The sequence below is a fragment of the Dysidea avara genome, chromosome 8, assembly GCF_963678975.1.
Source record: "Dysidea avara chromosome 8, odDysAvar1.4, whole genome shotgun sequence".
Lineage (NCBI taxonomy): Eukaryota > Metazoa > Porifera > Demospongiae > Dictyoceratida > Dysideidae > Dysidea > Dysidea avara.
Window position 1 is genome coordinate 16,893,791 of NC_089279.1, and position 23,750 is coordinate 16,917,540.

The 23,750-nt window shown below is 37.7% G+C and overlaps 1 protein-coding gene across 1 annotated transcript; it reads right to left on the bottom strand.

Moving 5' to 3' along the window:
• Positions 1–2,123: 2,123 nt before the first annotated feature.
• Positions 2,124–22,383, bottom strand: LOC136263103 (uncharacterized). Its single transcript, XM_066057589.1, has 8 exons — positions 22,131–22,383; positions 21,395–21,710; positions 10,232–10,629; positions 7,096–7,212; positions 5,771–6,442; positions 4,974–5,154; positions 3,674–3,913; positions 2,124–2,603 (listed from the first exon to the last, which is right to left on the bottom strand). Exons 2-8 carry the CDS (start codon positions 21,678–21,680, stop codon positions 2,434–2,436), a joined length of 2,064 nt encoding a protein of 687 aa, XP_065913661.1. The 5' UTR covers positions 21,681–21,710; positions 22,131–22,383; the 3' UTR covers positions 2,124–2,433.
• Positions 22,384–23,750: the final 1,367 nt, after the last annotated feature.

Below are 23,750 nucleotides of genomic sequence, written 5' to 3' on the forward strand. Positions count from 1 at the left end.
TCTAGCTGATGTCTCTACAGGGTGATTTTTTGTAGCTGAACTCTCTTCAGGGTGATTTGTTTCTAGCTGATCTCTCTACAGGTAGATTTGTGTTGATTTGTTCAGTGCTGATCGCTCTAAAGGTAATTGATTTGTTGCAGTTGAACACCCTGCAAAGTGTTTTGTTTGGAGCTGATCACTCTAAAGGGTAATTTGTTTGTAGCTGAACTCTCTCCACAGTGACTTGTGTGTAGCTGAATTCTGTGTAACTGAATTCTCTAGAGAGTGACTTAATTGTAGCTGAATTCTCTACACAGTGCATGACTTGTTTATAGCTGAACTTTCTTCAGTGTGACTTGTAATGTTCTGAATCTCTATAGTGGTATATTTGCTTAACTCTCCACATGGTGACTGTCTTCTTGCTGAACTGTCTATAAGATTAACTGTTTGCAGCTGAACTCCCTACAGAATAACTTGTGATGTAATAGAATTCTATAATGGAGTAAATAAATTAGCCGAATGCTCTATTAGGGTGACTGTTCTATTAGAGTATCTCGATCTCGCATTTGCTACACGGAATTGGCTTTCGAATCATAACTCAGTGGTTTGTAATCCGATTCTTCTGTACTACTGCAAGGACTTTCTATGAAGATTATTCCAGCTATACACCGATTTTCAGCTCATTGCTCTAAGCGGTTTGCCTAGTAGGCGTGAAAACTAATACTTTTTTAATCATAAAAATCGATCGCGTAATTGTGACACAGGTTGGGTTTTGTGTCATATCTCCGTGGTCTTTATCTCGATTCCTTTCAAACCACCAAAAGGCACTCCTACGATGGTTACTCCATCTACATAGCAATTTTCAACTCATTCCATGAAGCGGTTTACCCTGTAGGCGTGACAACAAATCGATCTTGTTTTACGCGAATAATCGGTCATAACTCCTGAACCATTCATCGGATTTGTACCAAATTTGATGCTAGGATTCGCCTTTGGACTCCCTTTCTGTGTGCCAAATTTCAAGGCGATCGGAGTACGTGTTTTCTTGTTATAGCAATTTTTGCAAGTGTGCAAAAAGACGAAGAAGAAAAAAAAAACGAAGAAAAAAAAACGAAAGTTTGGCAGCTCGTATCTCGGAAATGGCTGGAGCGATTTCCTTCAAATTTGGAATGTAGACTCCCTTGGCTGGCGGACAACTGTGTAGCAAATTTGGTTCCAATCAGATAAGTGATCACCGAGATACAAAGGTGTGAAAATGACTTTTTTTTTTCTTCCTGTCAATATACTCACGGTGTGGCGCGCCGGCTTCTTGGGCCGCACGACACACTACCTTGTGTCTTGATCTTCAGTGATAAAGGATAAAGACAAGGAACAGAAGATACAGTATGCCAAAGAACTTGTGTTAGTATCCAAATTTTTCACAGTGCAAATATGCTAATATTTACCAGCATTGAAACACCCACTACAACCAACACACACATACATTGTAATATGTTATACCACTTACATATCTATTTCTACTTTATATCAACTACTATTCATTCCATGATTGTTTCCCATTTGTTAGTCTTCTTCCTCTACTGACAACGGTGTCTGTGATAGTACAACAACCTGTGATCAAACTGGCCATCCTTGACCAGCTAACTGAGTAATGCTCAGACAGTGTATAACACTTACATGTTATCTTTTATGTGTTAGGAGTGAACAAGGAAGTGACAAGCCAGTTGCATTTATTCTACTCTTTTCAAAGTATCTGACTGCTACTCCATCGCTGCCTGTCCAGCTATGTATTATGGTAGGAAGTTACAGAGAAAAGTATATAGTATTGTATAGTGTGTTGTGTAGACTATCTTCCATGCATTGTCTGATCCCTTTGTGGGACTGTGCTGCAATGAAACAGATACCTTCTCGCTGACTCCACAACAGGTATGTACTACAAGGAGTTGATAGTTTTACAAACCCAGTTGTAATTTGGGTGATCATTTAGGCGTCAAATAGTTTACCCAGTCAGGACATCCTGGCATCAATAGTGACTGCAATATTTAAAACAAGATCTATTATATATTGACAATTACTACTTTCTATTATATTGGCTGAAAATAATGCATTATTTTCTAATATTTTGCAGGTCTCTAAATTTCGCATACAAATTTCAGTATTCAAAACAGACAGCATTTCATACAGCACACAAAAGTGTATACAATACTACAGCATTAACAAAAGGAGTGCAAATTTATAAGCAGCCTAATACACACACAAAAAAAGTGTTAAAACACTGCATTATTTTCTAATATTTTGCAGGTCTCTAAATTTCACATACAAATTTCAGTATTCAAAACAAACAGCATTTCATACAGCACACAAAAGTGTATACAATACTACAGCATTAACAAAAGGAGTGCAAATTTATAAGCAGCCTAATATACACACACAAAAAAAGTTTTAAAACACTGATTATGAAGTGCCATTGTCATATTCTGCAATAGTCTCAGTCTCATCTGTAGTCTGAACAGGCTTTGACACTTCTTTAACTACTCTAATTTTTGATTGTATAAAATTAACATCACTGTGTTCCACTGTACACACATTTCTCCCACCAGTTATTCCAGCTATCATAGCGCTTCCTACATGTGGAAACAAATGTTCACCTAAAAACATATTATGACTATGGAACTGTGACTGAAAATTCTATGAACTGAAATTTCAGTCCTTATTTGAAGAGCTGAAATTTCAATTTGTAATAAGTGAAAATTGCTTCTTCTTTTTTTTTAAGAATTGAAATTTCAGTCATTTTTTTATTTCACTCCTTATTTTTAAGAACTGAAAATTCAGTCCTCAACTGAAATTTCAGCTCCTTTTTTTAGAACTGAACTTTCAGTTCTTACTTTAAGAACTAAAAATTCAGTCATGAACTGAAATTTCAGCTCCTTTTTTATAACTCCTTTTGAATCTTCAGCCCTTATATTTTTAAGAACTGAAATTTCAGTCCTTATTTTACGAATATATACAGACCACACATACATTATTGACAACACAAAATTGCCATTCTACACAAAACGACACCAACTAACAACTCTACGAGAAAGCTTACCCTTCAAGGCCTTTAGAAAATTTTGTGATTATGCCATAAATGATTCAACAGCATTGAATAAACATTAAATTTGTGTAATCAAAAATTGATATTTCTAAGATTTGTCTATCATAACCAGACATAGTCAGCTGCTGATCCACAATCAAAACTTTCAAGGATGTCTATCCAGACCATTCCTAGACAAAGTCTCAAGGCTGGTATTCATTTCATACATATTCATAGGGAACACATCCCATATTTCTGGAAGCTTACAAGGCCTACTACATTGTTTCTTATAGTTATTAAAACATCTGTTGCATCACAATGATCCCATAAGCAAGCTCCATTAAGCAGAGGCCACACCCCTAAATGCAACCACACACCCTACATGCAACAAAAAATGGTATATAAGATTGTAAACTATAATTCCGTACCTTGAAGTTGGTCACGTACATGCGTGGACAGACAAGCACACATGGTTTTTCCCAAACCATCAGACATATGCCCACTCAAAGGCCAGCTGTTGGTGTGTGCATGACACAACAATCAATTTTATGGCAATTTTAATTCAATTAAAATATGTGGTGTTCTATACTACATACATTTTCTCATATGCATACATACCAATTCCTGTTGGTGCACTCAAAATCCAGTCATCTTGAGCAGAAAGAAGCTCCATCATCTCATTATAAAATGATACTGGCTTTTGATTATCATAGACTTTTTTACCAGTGGCTGAATCAGTGACGTAAGCGTCATTCTTGTGGGTAAAGAAATTTGGTTTGTTGGCTTGAAAAGATGGTGATCCTATGGTAGTCATCAACAATCCAATGGTTGTATGCTGCTTATTTCCTGCACCATGTTCTAGATTCACATACAAATACTATAATACATACATAAATTATATTACAAATATACACGCAAACTTTAAAAGGTTGAACAAGTGCAAGATAATTAGAATAGGAAATGTTAACAATTGCATTAAAGTAGATTTCATTCATTTTTATAGTCAGATATAAATAGATACAATGTTTAGTGTGAAATGCATCAACTGCTGACCCGGACTAGTGAAAACTGGGGTGTGTGTTCAGAAATATGTTTTGAGGCAACGTTTCAGGTGCTGGATCAGCATGTTGAGCAATCGAGCATCTATAGTGGGTGTGGCTCTCTGCATACCTACAAATTTCAGAACGCTGCACTGAGTACACACTCAATTACACATTCCTGATAACAAAGTGGGCATGGCTCACATAATAATGACCTGCTGCAAGACTAGGCTATGATATGACTTATACAATAAGTGGGCCGTGGTTTCATGTAAGCTCGCAAAACAGTAAGCAACTTGGGTTCATGCTATACAGATTGTAATTAGTGCTCTGCAATATATCGGTAATACCGTTTATCATGATAAATTATCATAACCGATTATCATACCGTGACAGTGTTTGATAACCGATATATCGAAATACCGGTACATCGATGAATACCGGTATAGGATTGCTTTTAACCCAGCCTTTGGTGTTTAATTATTCAATTTGTTGATAGTTTAGCAGACATGCCCTAAACAAAAACTTGAGGTTGTCACATTACAACACATGCTTACTTGTACTGAACTACATATTTTTTGGTTTTTGGGATGATACCGCTTCGTACTAGGCCCAAGAAATGATGCAATAATTACAAAAACAAACTAACTATATACCTATATACCGATATACCGCGATATTTTCCTGTTACTAATACCGTGTGTCCAAATTTCAATACCGCCGAGCTCTAATTGTAATACATGCAACTACTGATAAATGGGCATGGCTTAACATCTGCTTGTAATCTCAATAAGTGGGCGTGGTTTACAAAAGATCTGTGACTGGACTATGGTACATCAATATACTTCCACATCGTCAATCTATAAGTACATACGTACCGTTCTCTTCTGATAATCCACATGCTCCATAATCCAGCTTGTCATAAGAGCCATGCAGGCTATCAGCAAGGTAACTAATAACTGACAAGTCACACATCAGTATGACGTAAAAATGCTGCAGTCCATCATTATAGTTTAATGCCCTTAGCACACGTAATGCCTGCTTTGCTTCTTGTTGTACCTAAAGAAGAAAAGTTTATGACAATTGTTATCACATTTATATGTGATCGGATCTGTAAGCATCTCACGTTTTTGAATTCCATTTTATTACAATTCTTTTACTACTGTACATTACCAAAACAATAGTTAATAAAGGTTTTAATTTAGAAGTTGCAATACTACAAAAGTGGTAACAGTAACAAAATCGATGTGTAAAGTGATATTACGAAAATAAACCAGAGATGCTCAATAAAAACGGCCATAACTTAAAGCATCAGAGCATGCAGTATTAAATGAATGTATCGATTTAGCTTTCACACTCACTAATCACTACCAAAGCTATCACTAGACAATTTTTGTCTTCCTACGACTGGCAAAAAACTAAGAAGAGCTCATATCTTCTGTCTTTTCTAAAGAATCGACATGAAACAAAGGGTTTTTTTTGCTATGGGAAATACATACAGTGTACAACAATGCCATTTATCCATTACAATATTGAAGCAAGCACTCTGAAATGGATTTTTGACATATCTCGCCCCATTATGTTTAATTCTACTGTAAAGTAGGTTTGTGCAAACAGGTAAATCTCAAATCCGGTCACATAATTACATGCTATTATAGCCTTATGTTCACAATACCATATCTAGCTCCATCCCAGTAAAATCCAAAAAAGATAGGGAAAATCCTGGGAATCCGCTCCTTCCTACTTGTGCAAAACAATTCCTCAAGGCACCAGGGGTAGCATCGCATAATTTTGTCTTCCATAACAGTCCACTGCTGTTAGAATTCTGTATCAGGAACACATTTTCGTGATCAACAACCACTCCAGAGTCTTGAACAGGACAAGGGAATTCCATTGCTCTCTTACAAAAATGCAGCAGCTGTGCTGGAGTCTCAACCCCTGAACAATTTAAACTTTTAAATGGCTCCAGCTTTTCTGATGACGTATAACATGGATACTTTTCTTCAGCTTGTTCCCACGTTTTACAGCCAGTGACCTTCATAAAGCAATTTCTAACTTTTTGAATAGCCTTGATGTCACTACACTTGCTGACTGCTTCTCTAAATGTCAGCTTTTTTGAGCTAATGTCTGCCATCAATTGGCATAAGGTGTCTTGATCTAAACCACGGAATGGTTTAAAAGACGAACCAGGCAAATCTGGTACTTGACCTTTAGCTCCTTTCTTTGATCTTGCGATTGTTTTCAGTTCTCCTTGGGCATGAAGGTCAAAAATTTTCCTAACATGTCCAAAAGTTTCATTAGGTAGAGCTGATAAAAAATATATTAGCCTCTCATCAAGCTTTTCAATCTATAACAGAGACCACGCAAATATCTTTTAAGTATGGTCATAACATTATAAACCCTTCCCTTACACACATGTAGTACGAACTCTTGGTGTATACCACTTATATGCAATTTTAGAAGCATGATCCACAAGCAGTAGCTAGGGGTCATCACAGTAAAATAGTGTCTAAACAGGAGACGTCAAACTGTCTGTATCATGACTACTTTAAGTAAAGCATAATAATGATCTGCGTCACTTTCCATATTTTTGCCCAATATACAGTTCCCTACATACGTAATACATGTAGTAAGCAGGAATGCATACAATTACACTGTAAATCCCATGTCACCTTAAATAGAGCCATTGTCAAACTACCTGCAATTTGTACTACAAGCAAAGAAATAGGTGTGTTTACAATGCATGCATTGTCTGCTAAATACTGTAAGACATTAGGAGGTTAAACAGTGATAAAACTTGTGCTATTAACCAACTATTAAACAGTATCTGTAGTATCTGTCTTCTTTGCAACTTCAGAGTAAAGAAAATGCAGGTGTCAATTCATGGAACATAACTAACATGTATATATAGTATTTACTATCGTGAATATTGCCTAGCAACATATATTGTCTTAGCTCATAAACCACACCAATAGTGGTTACAAAAAGACATATACATACATCTATGACCAGAACCGTTGAACAAGCTTTTCTCCACTTTTCAGGCTTCTTTGAAGGAGGATCATGATCCAGTGAAGTATTAGATAGCTCGTAGAGAAGCTTTCTGCATTGCTGTATCTACATACAGAAGAAATAGATTATTCAAGTAAAAATAGTTACCTGCATCATCAGTTGACATACAATTCTATTTGTAGTATGGTGCGCGGGTGGACAAAAGGCTGTTACTAGTGTTACAAATCAAATATGAAAAGGTTGTAACATGGCAAGGTACTGTACAGCCAATTTTTTAGGGATGAACCTTTTGCGAAAGCATGTAAAATATAATTTTTGAATTTTTGATTTACAAAAGTCTAGAAAGCATTCCTTAGTTTGCTAAGGTACCGTATAGCGGAAAATTTTGGCGAATTTGGCGAGCGTGCATTGATTCGCCAAAAATTTACTCGCCATTTTTCTAAACACTGAAAGTGTAGTAGACGCTGTTCATTAGTGGGTGAATATTGTTACAGCGCGGTGAGTGGTTAGTCTTCCTATCCCATTGAACACAGTATGGTTTTAGACTACTAATAGCTCAGGCAGATGGGCAATTCAGCTCAAGCGATTCAGCTCAGTGCCCTCGCCTCGCTTGCCATGCGCGTCCCAGTGACTTAGCGAGCTAGTGCATGCTGTTTTAATTACAGCTAGCTCTCGAGCTAGCTATTTGCATAAGAGCGCGTTGATTCGAATGAGAGGCATTGAACTGTAGTAAGTTTCGTCGCCTACGCAGTCAGATTAAAATTGCGTAGGCAAAGTAATGTCATACATTCGCCAAAATATTATTCGCCAATTTCTGCCAATGATCAATTCGCCAAAAATTTCTCCCGCCAATATTTTCCGCTATACGGTAATAGCTGTGCATCTCAAATATCTCATGGTTACATTTCATGAAGCTGTCATTACTCATGAAAGTTTCATCTCCTCAAAAATTTCTGGGTATATAGTGCCTCCTTTGGCCACCCAGTCTGGCCACTAATTACAAGTAGTTCAGACATCAAACAAAAAGACACACCAGACCAACACAGGAAGTCACAATACAAGGCATCAAGCAGATGAATCGGTCTGGAATGAATATCTACATGGCACTCATTCTTCTACATGAATGGGAAGCACTACAACCACTACGCTGACATCTGGTATCCATATTTACCACACCCTTATTCATCAATAAATCAAGCTAACAAGGACTATTATATTGCTGTACCACTCAGAAATGAATATCACAGACACTTAATTCACTAGCACGAATCGACACCTTTTGCTGTGAGCAAAGATAAATGGGACACAAAGGAGGATACTCGTAAGTCCATGAAGAATGCACTGTACGTACTGTGGTATTCCAAAAGGCACATGTCCAGCTGAAGTAACGTCGAACAGTAAAAAGTCAACCCCTGTAGCCTTATCAGTTTTCAAGTTACACTTGTCTGAAGGCATCAGGCAGGCAGGTAGTTAGTCAGTCAGTAGAAAATTCTACTAAATAAAAGAAATTTAAAATTCTGTAGCAGCTTATCCAAAGTGATTTTGGCCATTCTGAAGACACTTTTGGGCTTATTTATACATCAACAATACTACTAAGACATCATGAGGCTGATTTTGGGGTAATATTTTTTGCCAGAAAAGCCCAAACCTCCATGATCCCTAATGTGCAGTTACTATCATACTGTATGATACTACAGTGGATCCTCAGTTATCCGAACAGCTTTGTTCTTATAGTTAGCCAAAAGTGTTCAGATAAGTGAAAATGTGCGGATAACTGAAGCCCATTGATTTATATACAGAGCTTTGTTCAACTGCTCTAATAGAACAGTCATTTACTGTAATAGAATAGAACAGTCACATTTAGCATTCGGATAATCAAGGTGTTCAGATAACTGAGGGTCCACTGTAGTGGACATTTCAGTTATGGCCAGTTACAACTACAGATTAATGTCCACTAGTATATCTGACTTCACTTGTTTCTTTACTTTTATTTCTATGATCACTAACTGAGCTTGAATTCCAAATTTTTCCTTCTACTTGTACAAATTGCAATTGTATCAGTTTCAAAATAGTTGACTGTAGCTATTATAGTTGTAACCACACAGTGTGTACGATGTATGGATATATTATATTGCCTCTGGTGTATCACGATACAGCGATATATTGCACAATACAAAGTAGAGTCTAAACAATGGTCTATGTAATTTTTTAAGTGAGCTATTCTTTCTTTGAGAAGCATTACATATTATTAAGTTTAATCACCATGTACAATAATTTGATTGTCAGCCATGTTAACAAGCCACGATATGTCGATATGTCAACATATCGCGATATGCGATATATCAATACAACTGTTCTACCAGAAAAAAATTTCACTGTCAATAAAATGAATTTCTAATGGATTGAAAAAAGCACACAAACTAGGGCCCAACCATTTCTCACCTTGCAGAACAATTCTACGCCTTACTCTTTACTGATAACAATATGGAAAGTAGTGAAAACACACACCTGCGGACAACATTGGCCAACAACTCCATCAAGCATGAATCGTGAAAATTCAAAGCGTACTATTGCAGAGTGACGTTTACACGATGTCTGTACCAAATTTTGATGTTCTGTGGCATATAATTTTGGAGCTATTTAGCGAGAAAGGAGACAGTGTAACCCGTGCTCCGTGTAAGAGTAATCATGTGGTGGCAAGCAACTAGAGTTGTGACAAGCTAATAGATTTAAAGCACAGATAATTCTCTGCATAGTCTATGGCTTTTTGCGTTTGCGCATTACCACAAACAATTTGTACCTTGCCTTAGTCGGCTGCCCTGCCCTTACAGTTTAGCTAGCACTAGTGACAGAAATCAAAAGTAGTGAAACAAAATTACAGTAAAAGTAGCAAAATAAAGATATATAGTAGTGGTAACGCATAATTCAGACATGGGCAAACACTGAAGCGGTCCACCAATATATCTTTAGTCTGAATTGCTTCACTATTCTATCAAACTTAATTTTATTACAGAGTTAAAATACACCCTGTACATGACAACCTTTTCATGAAGTAATACTTAAATCTAAAATTAATTGTACATGTTACAATGTTATATCTACTGTAAGTATAAGTGAACCTTACCCAATCCATTGTGGTGATTTCATGTACATGCGTTGCAGCTCGGTTATGTTTGTTGGCTAGTCTCCTTACAAGAATTGTATCCATTGCGCTATACACTGAACATGTTCGATGTGTAAATTGTTTAGAAGACTTTAGCTCAGGTTTTTCAGACAAAAGCTCTTGGAGGGCTTGGCGTGAATGGTTTCCTCCAATTGTGTTGTATTTGTACCCTTCTTTCACAAGAGGATTAAACGTTTCATCCCTCTTCAATTGGACGATGCACAAAATCGGTTGTACATCAGTGCACGTGTTGTCCACCATTTCTTGTTTTAGCTGATCCACTATGTTTTTTGAGCATTTTCTTACCAGCCATTCTTCAGGGGGAGGTTCCAGGCACTTAACTGGTAATGCAAAATTACCTGAAACAAGACAAAGAAGTAATCTAAACACCATTATCAATAGCAGCAAAACCTATGTACATGTATAATCATGAAACTGATATCCAATATAACCTTAGATGGAAACCCTATTGTGCTTGACTAATGGCTATGGCTATAATAGTGAGGATAAAAGGCAGGACAGTAGAGCACATATTGACACAATAAAGCACACATCGACACAATAAAGCACACATTGACATTCAAGGCATTGCAATCTCAGTTTCAGTTGTTGATTTGCTACGGCTCTCCCAAGCATATTGCAGCAGCTAATGACTTGCAGTCGGTGAACAGTCACCCAAGTTAAACTACTCCATTCATTTGATAAGCATCCCTACAACAATTTGATTATAGGAGGCATAGTTTTAACATTGTAGTTATGTTTGTCAGGATAAACAGTTCTATCCCACTGAAGCCCTACATCAAAGTAAAAAAACTGGGAGTATATGGTAGTTAAACCCAGGGAGTGATAGTTAAACCTCAGTGCATACATATATGGAAGACAGCATAACACATTCAATTGAAAGAAGTGTAATCAAAACCTTACACATTATAAAACTGCAAAAATTGAAGCCATACTCATTGTGCAACTATAGTCTTGTCTCCAGCCACCCACGCACCCAAAGGTCATGTTATTGAGCCTGTGGGCAGCTGGGGACAAGGTAACAAGTTCAGCTAAACTTGAAGCCATACACAATGATATGCTTGTCTAGCCTTATTGAGACATTGATTGTGAACTTGATTGCTTCAAAGTGTGGGATAGAAACTGGTTAAATCCCACCTGCACTCGTAGGATATCTAGTTACCGACACCTTGGCCTCAGGTTGATAACTAGATATCCTACTCATGGTAGGGTTTAACTATACATAACTGATATCATAGAAAATTCTGTTTAATGCCCATTGTATTCTAGAGTGCTTTAAGCGTGTTTCAGTGTTCAACTAAGCTTTACTAAAATCTTAGGTGAGTAAGCTTCCTTGTAGAGAGGTTATTTTGCATTATCCATAAGGTGGGTGTGGTCTGTAGGCTGTAGCAATACTGCCATTTTAGTATCATAAATGATACTATATAACTATCCATGATACTGAATAGTAGCTACTTCATGATACTTTCACACTGTACTTACGATCTCTTGCAACACTGAAGACACCACTATCAAGCTAAAACTACTGGTACTGCTCTTCCTTACAAGTTACATGACACTAACGCATGCACTAATTAATTAAAATACTTTTACAATATACGTGTACTCTCAGTGATAACTAAACGTACGTGACAGAGGCTATTGTTGCAGTGTACGTTTTCCTTTGTTGCCATAGCACTAGTGCTACAGATGGATGAGTCAGTAATTATTCTTAGCAGGTAGCTAAGTGGCACCACCAGGCGAGGTGATCGCGCTATGCAAATAGACTGGCTCATCAGTACAGCCCTAACGCTATAGTGTTAAGTACTGAAGTAACAAAGGAAAACATCTACGCTACAACAATAGCCTGGAGTGTATAAACAGTGGAATGGACTACTGGAATGGTGGAATACTGGATTGGATTTTTTTTTTGTAGTTTAATATCATTTTTTACATCCAAATAAGTACCACTCCTCTCCTTGAGTAAGCAAATAAATAGGATTCCCCACTGAAGTCAGCTCTTTTAGCATACTTCACCTCACCACAACACTTGTATGACTTATAACTCAACACTTTATTACTTGTCTGAAACGAACTGTCTTAATAACTGTGGAAAAGGCCATTGTAAACGCTTACCCCGTTTCACTTTACCCAAAGATTTTCGCTTAGGCTCCTATAGGTTAGCGTAGTGTTGTACAGGCTCTGCCTTCTGTGTTTGTACAGTACCTAACTGGCATAGTTGATAATAAATAAATGAATACTTCCAAGAGTTAATAATAAGTCTCTTATTATTAACTCTTGAACTTCATTATACAGGGTGAATGTACTTTTACAATTAATGCATACATGTAATCAGCTAGCTAGCTAATTTTCTTATCATTAGGTAAGGAATCTTCTTGGCATTCCCATTAAACTGTTCATAACTGACTTTACAGTATATTACATTGGTAAACTTTGTCTGCGGTGAGGTGAAGTATACTAAGAGCTAATTTTAAGTAGAATCCTATTTATTTGCTTACTTAACGGTAAGAGTTGTACTTATTTGGATGTAAAAAATCATATTGAACTTTAAAAAAATTCCATCATTCCAGTAGTCCATTTCACTGTTTATACACTCCCAATAACGTCTACCTTAAGGTGACTAAATTTAGCGATTTTAGTGACTAAGGTTTTTCCGCTAAATTTAGTACACGCTAAACCTGCAAAATGTATGGTAACTTAATTACATCAATTCACAAAATCGCTAAATTTTGTATGCGCTAATTTCGCCAATATACAAATTTGCTAAATTTAGTGAATCGCAAAATTTAGTCACCTTAAGCTATCACACTTTATCACTGTGAGTACATGTGTATCTAGGTGTATTCTAATTAATTAGTGCACGTGCTAGTGCCATATGACTTGCAAGGAAGAGCAGTACCAGCAGTTATAGTTTCATAGTAGTGTCTCCAGTGTTGCAAGAGATGGATAATGCCTGGATTATTGTTTAAAAGCTGATTCCAGCTTAGTACATGAATTCAGTCCGTGAAATAAAGTAGGCCAGTCAAATGTTACAAAACCAACAAGTAACAATGAGTCAAGTGGTACAAAATAAAGTTACAATCTGCTAAACTTATAAACAATGGATACATCAAGCCAACAGGTACTGTAGTGTATTGAATATGGGATAAATGTAGGTATAGAACTTAGCATAAGCATTAACATAACCAGAAGTTTGAATTACTGTAGCTTAGTTTACGGTTGCTGGTAGAAGACAAGCTCATTTTACATTTGAGACATGACCTGCAATATTGAAAGCCCTCTCAGATGGAAATGATGTAGCTAGGGCGGCTAACTTGCTCAGAATGGGGTACTTTATAGCATTGTACTTCCACCAAGCCAATATATGAGTGTTCCTCTTTTTCACCTATACTCACTGCAGCATCTTGGTATCATTTCACTTCTGAATCAGGGATAAGCTGTTATTGTCTGTTCTTGGTACTGGTGAACCCACACATACCGCATCAAAATAAGGAATGTAAGTGAAGATAAATGGGACACAAAGAAAGAAATTGGTAACTCCATGAAGAATGCATTGTACATACTGCGGTATGCAAAAGCACCTCTCAGGACAAAGTAATGTCAAATGGCAAAGAAATCCAGCCATTCGTCATTGCTGAGTTACACTTATCTGAAGGCATCAGCCAGTCAGTTATTCAGTCAGTCAATAGAAAATCCATAACAACTTGCTGAAAGCATTTTGGGTCAATCTGAAGGCTTGTTTGTAATTTTATTTTTTTTCATGTGCCATACCCAAACCTTTGTGCAGAGCCTGAAATTATGTTTTGAAAATGATCTGACAAATCCTGCTATTTGGTCGAACATACTCAATAGTAGTATATAAAAACTTTCTAAGTGTTCAGACTTTAGCCAAAAATGGTCAGAAAATGGCAGATGTCTGACCATAATTTCAGGCTCTGTTTGTGGTCCCTATTATCGTATGTACAATACCATGTTTCTACAGTATAACCATTCAGTTACTAACCTATGTGTGTTTGTTATATTTTACCAAGCTTTTAGCAGCAGCAAAGAAAGGTGGACGACCAACTACCAGGATGGACGCCATGAAGGCCATAAAGCTTATGTTATATACTTACCTAGATAAGAAAAAAAAAGAAAAATGTATCAAAATACAGTAGTTATTCACATAACACGCCTCACACTACACAAAACACTGTTAATTAGTAATCTAATCCAAAACAGCCAAGCTGTAAAAAAAGTGTGCGGCCCTCAGAAAGGCTATGGTGAAAAAAGATGTGAAATCCAAGGTTGCGGCCAAGAAATGGCTGTGATGGTAGGTTAATGGTAAAAATTTTTAATAAAGACAATTCAGGTGAATTTTTGTGCCGCTTCACAAAATTTACCTAAATTGTCATTATTAAAATTTTTACCATTAACCTACCATCACAGCCATTTCTTGGCCGCAACCTTGGATTTCACATCTTTTTTCACCATAGCCTTTCTGAGGGCCACACACTTTTTTTACAGCTTGGCTGTTTTGGATTAGATTTCATTTCTTTTTGTATTTGTATACCAGCTTTGGGACTTTTTTAACCTACGTTTTTTTCTTTACTACAGGAAGAAGAAAAGATGAAGTAGATGTACTTTAAATATTTTATCAGTAAATGTACAAATTATATATACTGTATAATACATATTTGACCGCATTTGCGAAAAGGGGTCTTCCACACACATCCAATTTGCCAACTTTGACAATTGATAACTTCAGATTGGAAAGAGCTATTGCCTTGATATTTGGGCAGTGGTGCGCACCACTATAGCTGAATACATGGTGAAATGTTCAGGTTAATATGTTACTTGAACACTGAGTTATGGTCTCCAACGTTTATGGAATTGGATGTGTGTGGAAGACCCCTTTTCGCAAATCTGGTCACATATATTGATTACAGAAATCTCCATGGTGGTTTCTTTGTAACTGAACACTCTACAAGGTGACTTCTTCTAATTGCTCTCTCTACAGGGTGAATTGTTTGTAGCTGAACGATCTACAAGGTAAGCTGATCTCTCTACAGGGTGATGTGTTTGTAGCTGAATTTTGTATAGGTGATTTGTTTGCAGCTGAGCTCTTGACAGAATGGTTTCTTTGTAGCTGAACTCTCTAAAAGGTAACTTCTTCTAACTGATCTTTCTACAGGGCAATTTGTTTCTGGCAGAATTTTCTACAGGGTGATTTCTTTGCAGCTGAACTCTCTACATGGTGGTTTCTTTGTAGCTGAACTCTCTACAAGGTAATTTCTTCTAGCCGATCTCTCTACAGGGAGATTTGTTCGTAGTTGAATTCTGTACAGGTGATTTGTTTGCAGCTGAGCTCTTTACAAAATGGTTTCTTTGTAGCTGAACTTTCTCCAAGGTAACTTCTTCTAACTGATCTTTCTACAGGGTGATTTGTTTGTAACTGAACTATCTACAAGGTAATTTCTTCTTGCTGATCTCTCTACAGGGTGATTTGTTTGTAGCTGAATTCTGTACAAGTGATTTGTTTGCAGCTGAGCTCTTTACAGAATGGTTTCTTTGTAGCTGAACTCTCTACAAAGTAATTTCTTCTAGCTGATCTCTCTACAGGGTGATTTGTTTGTAGCTGAACTCTTTACAAGTTAACTTCTTCTAGCTGATCTCTCTACATTGTGGTTTCTTTGTAGCTGAACTCTACAAGGTGATTTCTTCTAGCTGAACTGTCTACAAGGTGACTTGTTTCTAGCTGATCTCTCTACAGGGTGACTTGTTTCTAGCTGAACTCTCTACAGGTGATTTGTTTGTAGCTGAACTCTCTACATGGTGGTTTCGTTGTAGCTGAACTCTCTACAAGGTAACTTCTTCTAGCTGATCTTTTTACACTGCATATTTGTTTGTAGCTGAGTTCTCTACAGGGTGATTTGTTTGCAGCTGAACTCTCTACATGGGAGTTTCATTGTAGTTGAACTCTCTACAATGTGACTTCTTCTAGCTGAACTCTCTACAGGGTGACTTGTTTCTAGCTGAACTCTCTACAGGTGATTTGTTTGCAGCTGAACTCTCTACATGGTGGTTTCTTTGTAGCTGAACTCTCTACAAGGTAACTTCTTCTAGCCGATCTTTCTACAAGGTGATTGAGTTTTTTGCAGCTGAACTCTTTACATGGTGGTTGCTGTGTAGCTGAACTCTCTAAAAGGTGACTTCTTCTAGCTGTACTCTCTACAGGATGATTTGTTTGCAGCTGAACTCTCTACGTGGTAGTTTCTTTGTAGCTGAACTCTCTACAATGTGACTTCTTCTAGCTGAACTCTCTACAGGGTGACTTGTTTTTAGCTGATCTCTCTACAGGGTGACTTGTTTCTAGCTGAACTCTCTACAGGTGATTTGTTTGCAGCTGAACTCTCTACATGGTGGTTTCTTTGTAGCTGAACTCTCTACAAGGTAACTTCTTCTAGCTGATCTTTCTACAGGGTGATTTGTTTGTAGCTGAATTCTCTACAGGGTGATTTATTTGCAGCTTAACTCTCTACAAGGTGACTTCTTCTAGCTGAACTCTCTACAGAGTGATTGATTTTTTTTGCAGCTGAACTCTCTACATGGTGGTTTCTTTCTAACTTAACTCTCTACAGGGTGATTTGTTTGTAGCTGAACTCTCTACAGGGTGATCTGTTCATAGCTGAACTCCCTATAAGGTAACTTCTTCTAGCTAATCTTTCTACAGGGCGATTTGTTTGTAGCTGAGTTCTCTACAGGGTGATTTGTTTGCAGCTGAACTCTACATGGTAGTTTCTTTGTAGCTCTACAATGTGACTTCTTCTAGCTGAACTCTCTACAAGGTGACTTGTTTCTAGCTGATCTCTCTACAGGGTGACTTGTTTCTAGCTGAACTCACTACAGGTGATTTGTTTGCAGCTGAACTCTCTACATGGTTTATTTCTTTGTAACTGAACTCCCTGCAAGGTGACTTCTTCTAGCTGATCTCTCTACAGGGAGATTTGTTTGTAGCTTAACTCTCTACAGGCCAATTTGTTTGTAGCTGAACTCTCTACATGATGGTTTCTTTGTAGCTGAACTCTCTACAAGGTGATTTCTTCTATAGCTGATCTTTCTACAGGGTGATTTGTTTGTAGTTGAACTCTCTACATGATAGATTCTTTGTAGCTGAACTCTCTACAAGGTGATTTCTTCTATAGCTGATCTTTCTACAGGGTGATTTGTTTGTACCTGAACTATCTACATGATGGTTTCTTTGTAGCTGAACTCTCTACAAGGTAACTTCTTCTAGCTGATCTCTCTACAGGACAATTTGTTTGTACCTGAACTCTCACATGATTGTTTCTTTGAAGCTGAACTCTCTACAAGGTGATTTCTTCTAGCTGATCTTTCTACAGGGTGATTTGTTTGTAGCAGAACTCTCTACAAGGAAACTTCTTCTAGCTGATCTCTCTACAGGGAGATTTGTTTGTAGCTGAACTCTCTATACATGATTTGTTTGCAGCTGAATTCTCTACATGATGGTTTCTTTGTAGCTGAACTCTCTACAAGGTAACTTCTTCTAGCTGATCTCTTTACAGGGTGAATTGTTTGTAGCTGAACGATCTACAAGGTAACTTCTTCTTACTTATCTCTCTACAGGGTGATTTGTTTGTAGCTGAACTTTCTACAAGGAAACCTCTTTTAACTGAGCTCTGTACAGGGTGAATTGTTTGTAGCTGAACTATCTACAAGGTAACTTCTTCTAGCTGATCTCTCTACAGGGTGATTTGTTTGTAGCTGAATTCTGTATAGGTGATTTGTTTGCAGCTGAGCTCTTTACAGAATGGTTTCTTTGTAGCTGAACTCTCTACAATTTAACTTCTTCTAGCTGATGTATCTACAGGGTCGCTAGTTTGTAGCTGAATTCTCTACATGGTGGTTTCTTTGTAACTGAACTATCTACAAGGTGACATCTTCTAGCTGATCTTTCAACAGGGTGATTTGTTTGTAACTGAACTCTCTACAAGAAAACTTCTTCTAACTGATGTCTGAACAGGGTGAATTGTTTGTAGCTGAACTCTCTACAGGGTGATTTGTTTGTAGCTGATCTCTATACTGGTTACTTATTTCTAACTGATCTCTTGAATTCTGTTCAGGGTGACTGCTCTATTAGGATGACTGCTCTATTAGAGTATCTCGATCTCGCACTTGCTACACCAAGTTGGATTTCGTGTTATAACTCCGTGGCTTTAAGTCTGATTCTTCTACACCATTGAAGAGCCTTTCTAAGATGATAACTCCATCTGTACAGCAATTTTCAAAGCATTACCACAAGCGGTTTATCTGGTAGGCGTGGCAAGCATAATAATAATAATAATAATAAATTTAGCTAATCTCGATTGCGTAATTGTTACACACTGTTGATTTTTTCGCTGTATCTTCCTGGTTTTTAGCTCGATTTCTTTCAAACCACAAAAGGTTTGAGGTTCAATAGTTAACCTATTCACCCACCGATTTTCAGCTTCTTCCCATACGCGGTTTACCCTGTAGGCGTGACAACATATTGGTGTTATTTTTCGTGCATAATCGCTCATAACTCTTTGCCTGTTTATGGTATTCCAGCCAAAGTTGGTACCGAGATGCGCCTATATACCCCCCTTCTGTGTGCCAAATTTTAAGGCAATCGGATAACGCATTCGCGTTTTATAGCAGTTTTTGTAAGTGTGCGAAAAGAGGAAGAAAAATAAGAAGAAAAAAACGAAGAAACTAAGCCAATTTTTGAAGTCGCATATCTCAGGAATGCCTGAAGCAATTTCGCTCAAATTTGAAATGTGGAGTGCTGAAGGTGGAGGGAATCTGCACAGCAAAATTTGTCTTGTTTCATCAAGGCAGCACAGAGCTACGGAGGTGCGAAAATTGCGTTTTCTTTCTTCCTGTCAATATACTCACGGGGTTGCGCGCCGGCTTCTTGGGCCGCACGACACACTACCGTGTGTCTTGATTGGAAATACACTCAAATATCGCTAGCCAAGTCAGGTGCTATTTGTATTATAGGGCTGGACAAAGCTTCAAATGTTTCATGGGTTTGAAGGTTAAGCATATATATAAGTTGTTAATTAAGCTTCAGACTATTGTTTGAAGCTATGTATGCACTCATGGCCTATGAAAGAATTACAAATAAACATTGTTATCTTTATTCCAGCTGCTTATTCATCTTGCTCGATCGATGTTTGTCTCTGCGATCAATCTTCATGTGCCACACCTACTTTTAAGCCATCACAGTTTAACTTTCTACTGTAGTTGTAGCCTTAAAATACCTTATAAAACTATAGATAATGTATGGAAACATCCTTTTAGCCATTAGTCAGTGTTTGCCTATGCTTGATTGCAGTATAGTCACTATAGTTCCATCGCAGTTTAGCTTGCTACTGTAGTTGTAGCCTTAAAACACCTTATAAAGTTTCAGTATTAATGAAGTAGGGATCTATGCAATAAAAAGTAGTAAAACAAGAGATGAATGATGCATGCTATACAGGATAGCTCCTATATGTGACCGGATCTATGAAAACAGGACATAATCGCACAAGCCTAAATTTATAGTATAAAGCATTGAATATATTGGGTGAAATACTTGTGTATTATTGAAAAAAATTCCGTAAATTTTTTGAACGTCTCTTTCTTAGTGAAGGAAGGGACTAAACATAAAAACCTGGATATCATCTTATTCGCCTGCTCAAGAGGAGTTGGAAAAAATCTTTGTTTCATTGCAGTAGACCCAAGGATACGTATGTTATGAGCGTTTGTTTACGTCACGTCAAAGTGATCGTACGCGATCAATTTTTCATCACAAATTTCGCCTTTGTATGCAGTGAGGAAGGGTGAGTAAAGGACAAACTTACACAGTAATTGATTCCCCTATTCATGGCGAACATGACAGTGTAAATTGTAGCTCCGTACCTCAATCCGTTGGAAAGTTACAACTGTTTTTGTAAGCGCCTGTAATTTATTTTCTCTATAGTTGCTGTACAAATCGATTTTTCTGTTGTTGCTACTTTGTAGGGCTGTAACTCCCAAAGTTATTGGCACATGAAGCTGAAACTTTGCCAGTGGGTACACTTGGCTAAGTAAAATATTTAATAAACAGGAATTCGAAAAATATGCAATTATGTCCTGTTTTCGCAGATCCGGTCACATATTTGATGGGCATGCTCATGAATCTATAGCAAACGGGATCCCAATCGTGGAGTTGCAGGCAGATATCTAGCTAGTGCATCTCTTCTATAGCAACGCCGGTACTAAAGCGCTTTCGAAATGCAGCTTTGAAATAATTCTGTGGCACCTAAATATGCTGCTGAAAGAAAGTGTTGATATGGAAAATTAACACCTCAATATGGATTAAGAAGAAGACAATTAGTCTGATTGAAGATAAAAGAAAAGATGAAGATAAAAGAAAAGATGAAGATAAAAGAAAAGAGAAGGCGCAGAGGACCTATGTGTTGTCGGAACCCCAAAAGGCACATCTCACCGGTGAGTTTGTTATTGTGGCATAAAATGGTGGCCGTGCACTGGCATCTAGCCTTGTGACTGTGGTCAGGCAGGAAGGCAAACTAAAGTTTAAGATTGGCAATTTTAAAAAAATTTATATACGGCCACCTTTGTTATATTTAATGCTATTCAAAAGCAATCTAATATTGCAGGCAAATTATTCAATCAGACAGATGTAGGCTAACTAATTATTAGTAAACAGTAAGTTTTGTACTCAAAAATTCTTTAGAACAAAAAAGTGTTTGTACCTGCGGACCATGTTAACAGTCAGGTTTCCAGAAACCAGATAGCCCCACACTTAGTAGTGATAATGATATACACCTCATTTGGACTGAAACATTAAGGGCCCAAGAAATAGCTTGACAATGAAAGGTTGAACAGAAAATAAAAGATTGTGACACAATACTTGCACTGTGTGGCATGATAGAGTTATATAGGTATGCTTCAATGACCAGCAAAGCACAGGAAGCCACATTTTGACAAGCAACACCTCAGTCTGTTCTTAAGCTTCACTTAACAACAACAATCAACAGTTCTCTAATTTAACATGCAAACTATATACACACATAGATTACAATATAAAGTCATCACCTTGATGGTAGGTTAAAGTCTCCAAATCTATCCCTGTGTCTTCAAACTCCTTGTTTAGGCCAGCTTTTTCTGCAGCTTCTCTTTCTCTTGCTTGGTGGCTAGCAACTTCAATCAGGCATTGTCGTTTGTTACTAGGACCACTGAGGGAGAAGTCTTCATTCACAATTGACTCTTGACTTTTCAGTTCCTCATCGAATATTTGAATAAAACGCTCTTCGGATCCAGAAGATTTAAACTTTTTGCAAAAATCATTGGCAGTCCAGTCAAACTTTGTAATATCCAACATCCTAGGCTGGGATTCTTTGCTAAATGTAGCCTGTAGACAATAATAAGAATGAGTTTAACAGTGCACATTAATCTGTCATGACTAGTAACTGAGAGAAAACCATCAATTATGAAGTGATGAAAGTACATAAATTAGGCTGGGATTCTTTGCTAAATGTAGCCTGTAGACAATAAGAATGAGTTTAACAGTGCACATTAATCTGTCATGACTAGTAACTAGGAATAACAGAAGGTGTGCACAAACACCAACAACTATACATTATATTTGGCTATAAGGTATGGGTAGCCACCTTGTACAGTTGCAGAGATGGTGTGATAAGGGCTCGCGTAGCCAGACCGCTGCTTCTCTTTGCGTGTAGGTGGGAAAAGTATAGCGGTCTGGTAACGCGAGACTAGGTTGAGGCTAAGAATTGAAATAAGGAAAGAGCAACAACTATTTTGACAGACTTACCACAAGACAAGCTACGCCGTCACTATTCTCCCTCTTTATCAACGATCCTCTAGTTAAAATTCCATATTTACGATGTACTTTTTTTTCCAAAACCAACGTATACTCCGGATCCGTCACTCAGTTCTTCCGAAGCTGGCAAAAAGTGCCAGAGCTGTGCCCGAGGCATGGTCGAGGTCCACACACCTTACTTCTAAGATCACGACTTCTTGATAACACCTGTGACAACGTGGCACAAGAACAGATTCGCGCCCGCTTAATTTGAGCACGTGATTTATATTCTCTCTGGGCCGCGGCAGACTGGCCCAGCAGTGCAAAGTGCTGGGCAACTGCTGAAATCACTCGAGGGTGCCAGACCGAATAGTTGAAGAAGAATATAGTATATATTATGGCCAGTTCTACATAGAAATGTCTTAAGAGATAGAATAGACTGAATATCTCATTTCCAATCAGGGAAGAACCAGACATGCCAACTCTCACGCATTAGGCGTGAGTCTCACTCTTTGGCTAGTAATCTCACGCTCTCACGCCTAACCCTCTGTTTCTCACTCTTTCAGCTTAGTTCTCACGCATTTCTCACGCCTGATCTGCTTCGTAATTAGCCCTGTGCTTAAAATTGGGCAGACCTGTGCTTATTTTTGTACTTAGAACATGCAACGACCTTTTTTTTTTTTTTTTTTTTTTTTGGTCTTCACTACCAAAAATCCTGGAGCTAATTGAATCTGGTCCACATTGCTGGTAGTGTTTGAGGTCTCACTCCTAAAATTGTTCAGAGGTTGGCATCTCTGGAAGAACGGCCATGCCGACTGTCAGGAGCTTTAAAAAATAAATCAAAATTCAAATCAATCAAGCGGTAGGTACGCACTGTAGGTAGATCTGTGACCTAGGATCGGTAAAGTCTTATAGATTCTCTCGATAATCTATGGTCTTGACACCCTAAAAAAAAGTCGCTTTGAACTATTCAATCTTTGACCGGTGACGATCTTTAGTACTTAGCCTTGACCGTTGACTTGGTACGAATTTGGTGGCCTTGACTTTTGATTTACACTTTGACTGTGGTCGCAGATCGACCTAAAATGAGTCATCCCTGTATCTGGGTGTCAGCTAGCAGGGATGATCCAAGAGTAGGGCCCAACAAATAGGCTGTCAAAAGTTCCTTGACAATTAATATTGATGATAAATATGTCATAATTATTTTTGCTATAATGGTGATGCTGTGAAGTTGAAGCACACAACCAGTCACCAGTGTGATATGATGATGTTGTTTGACTCGATCATGACAACCAGTATGTATGATATTGTTTGACTCATGTCATTGATGTCAACCAGTGTGATAATGATGTTGTATGACTCATGTCAACCAGATGCAGTGTTAAGTGGGCTGGGTCATCCAGATTATCCAGGTCATTTAGCACATTTTGTCCGGGTTAAGTAGGTCTAATCCACTTCACTGTCTGACCCAGATGAGATTCACATGTGACAAGTACGATTGTATTCAGACTATAGTGTGATCTGTTCATAGCGGAACTTTCTACTGGGTGATTTGTTTGCAGCTAAACTCTTTGCATGATTGTTTCTTTGTAACTGAAGTCTCTACAAGGTAACTTCTTCTAGCTGATCTCT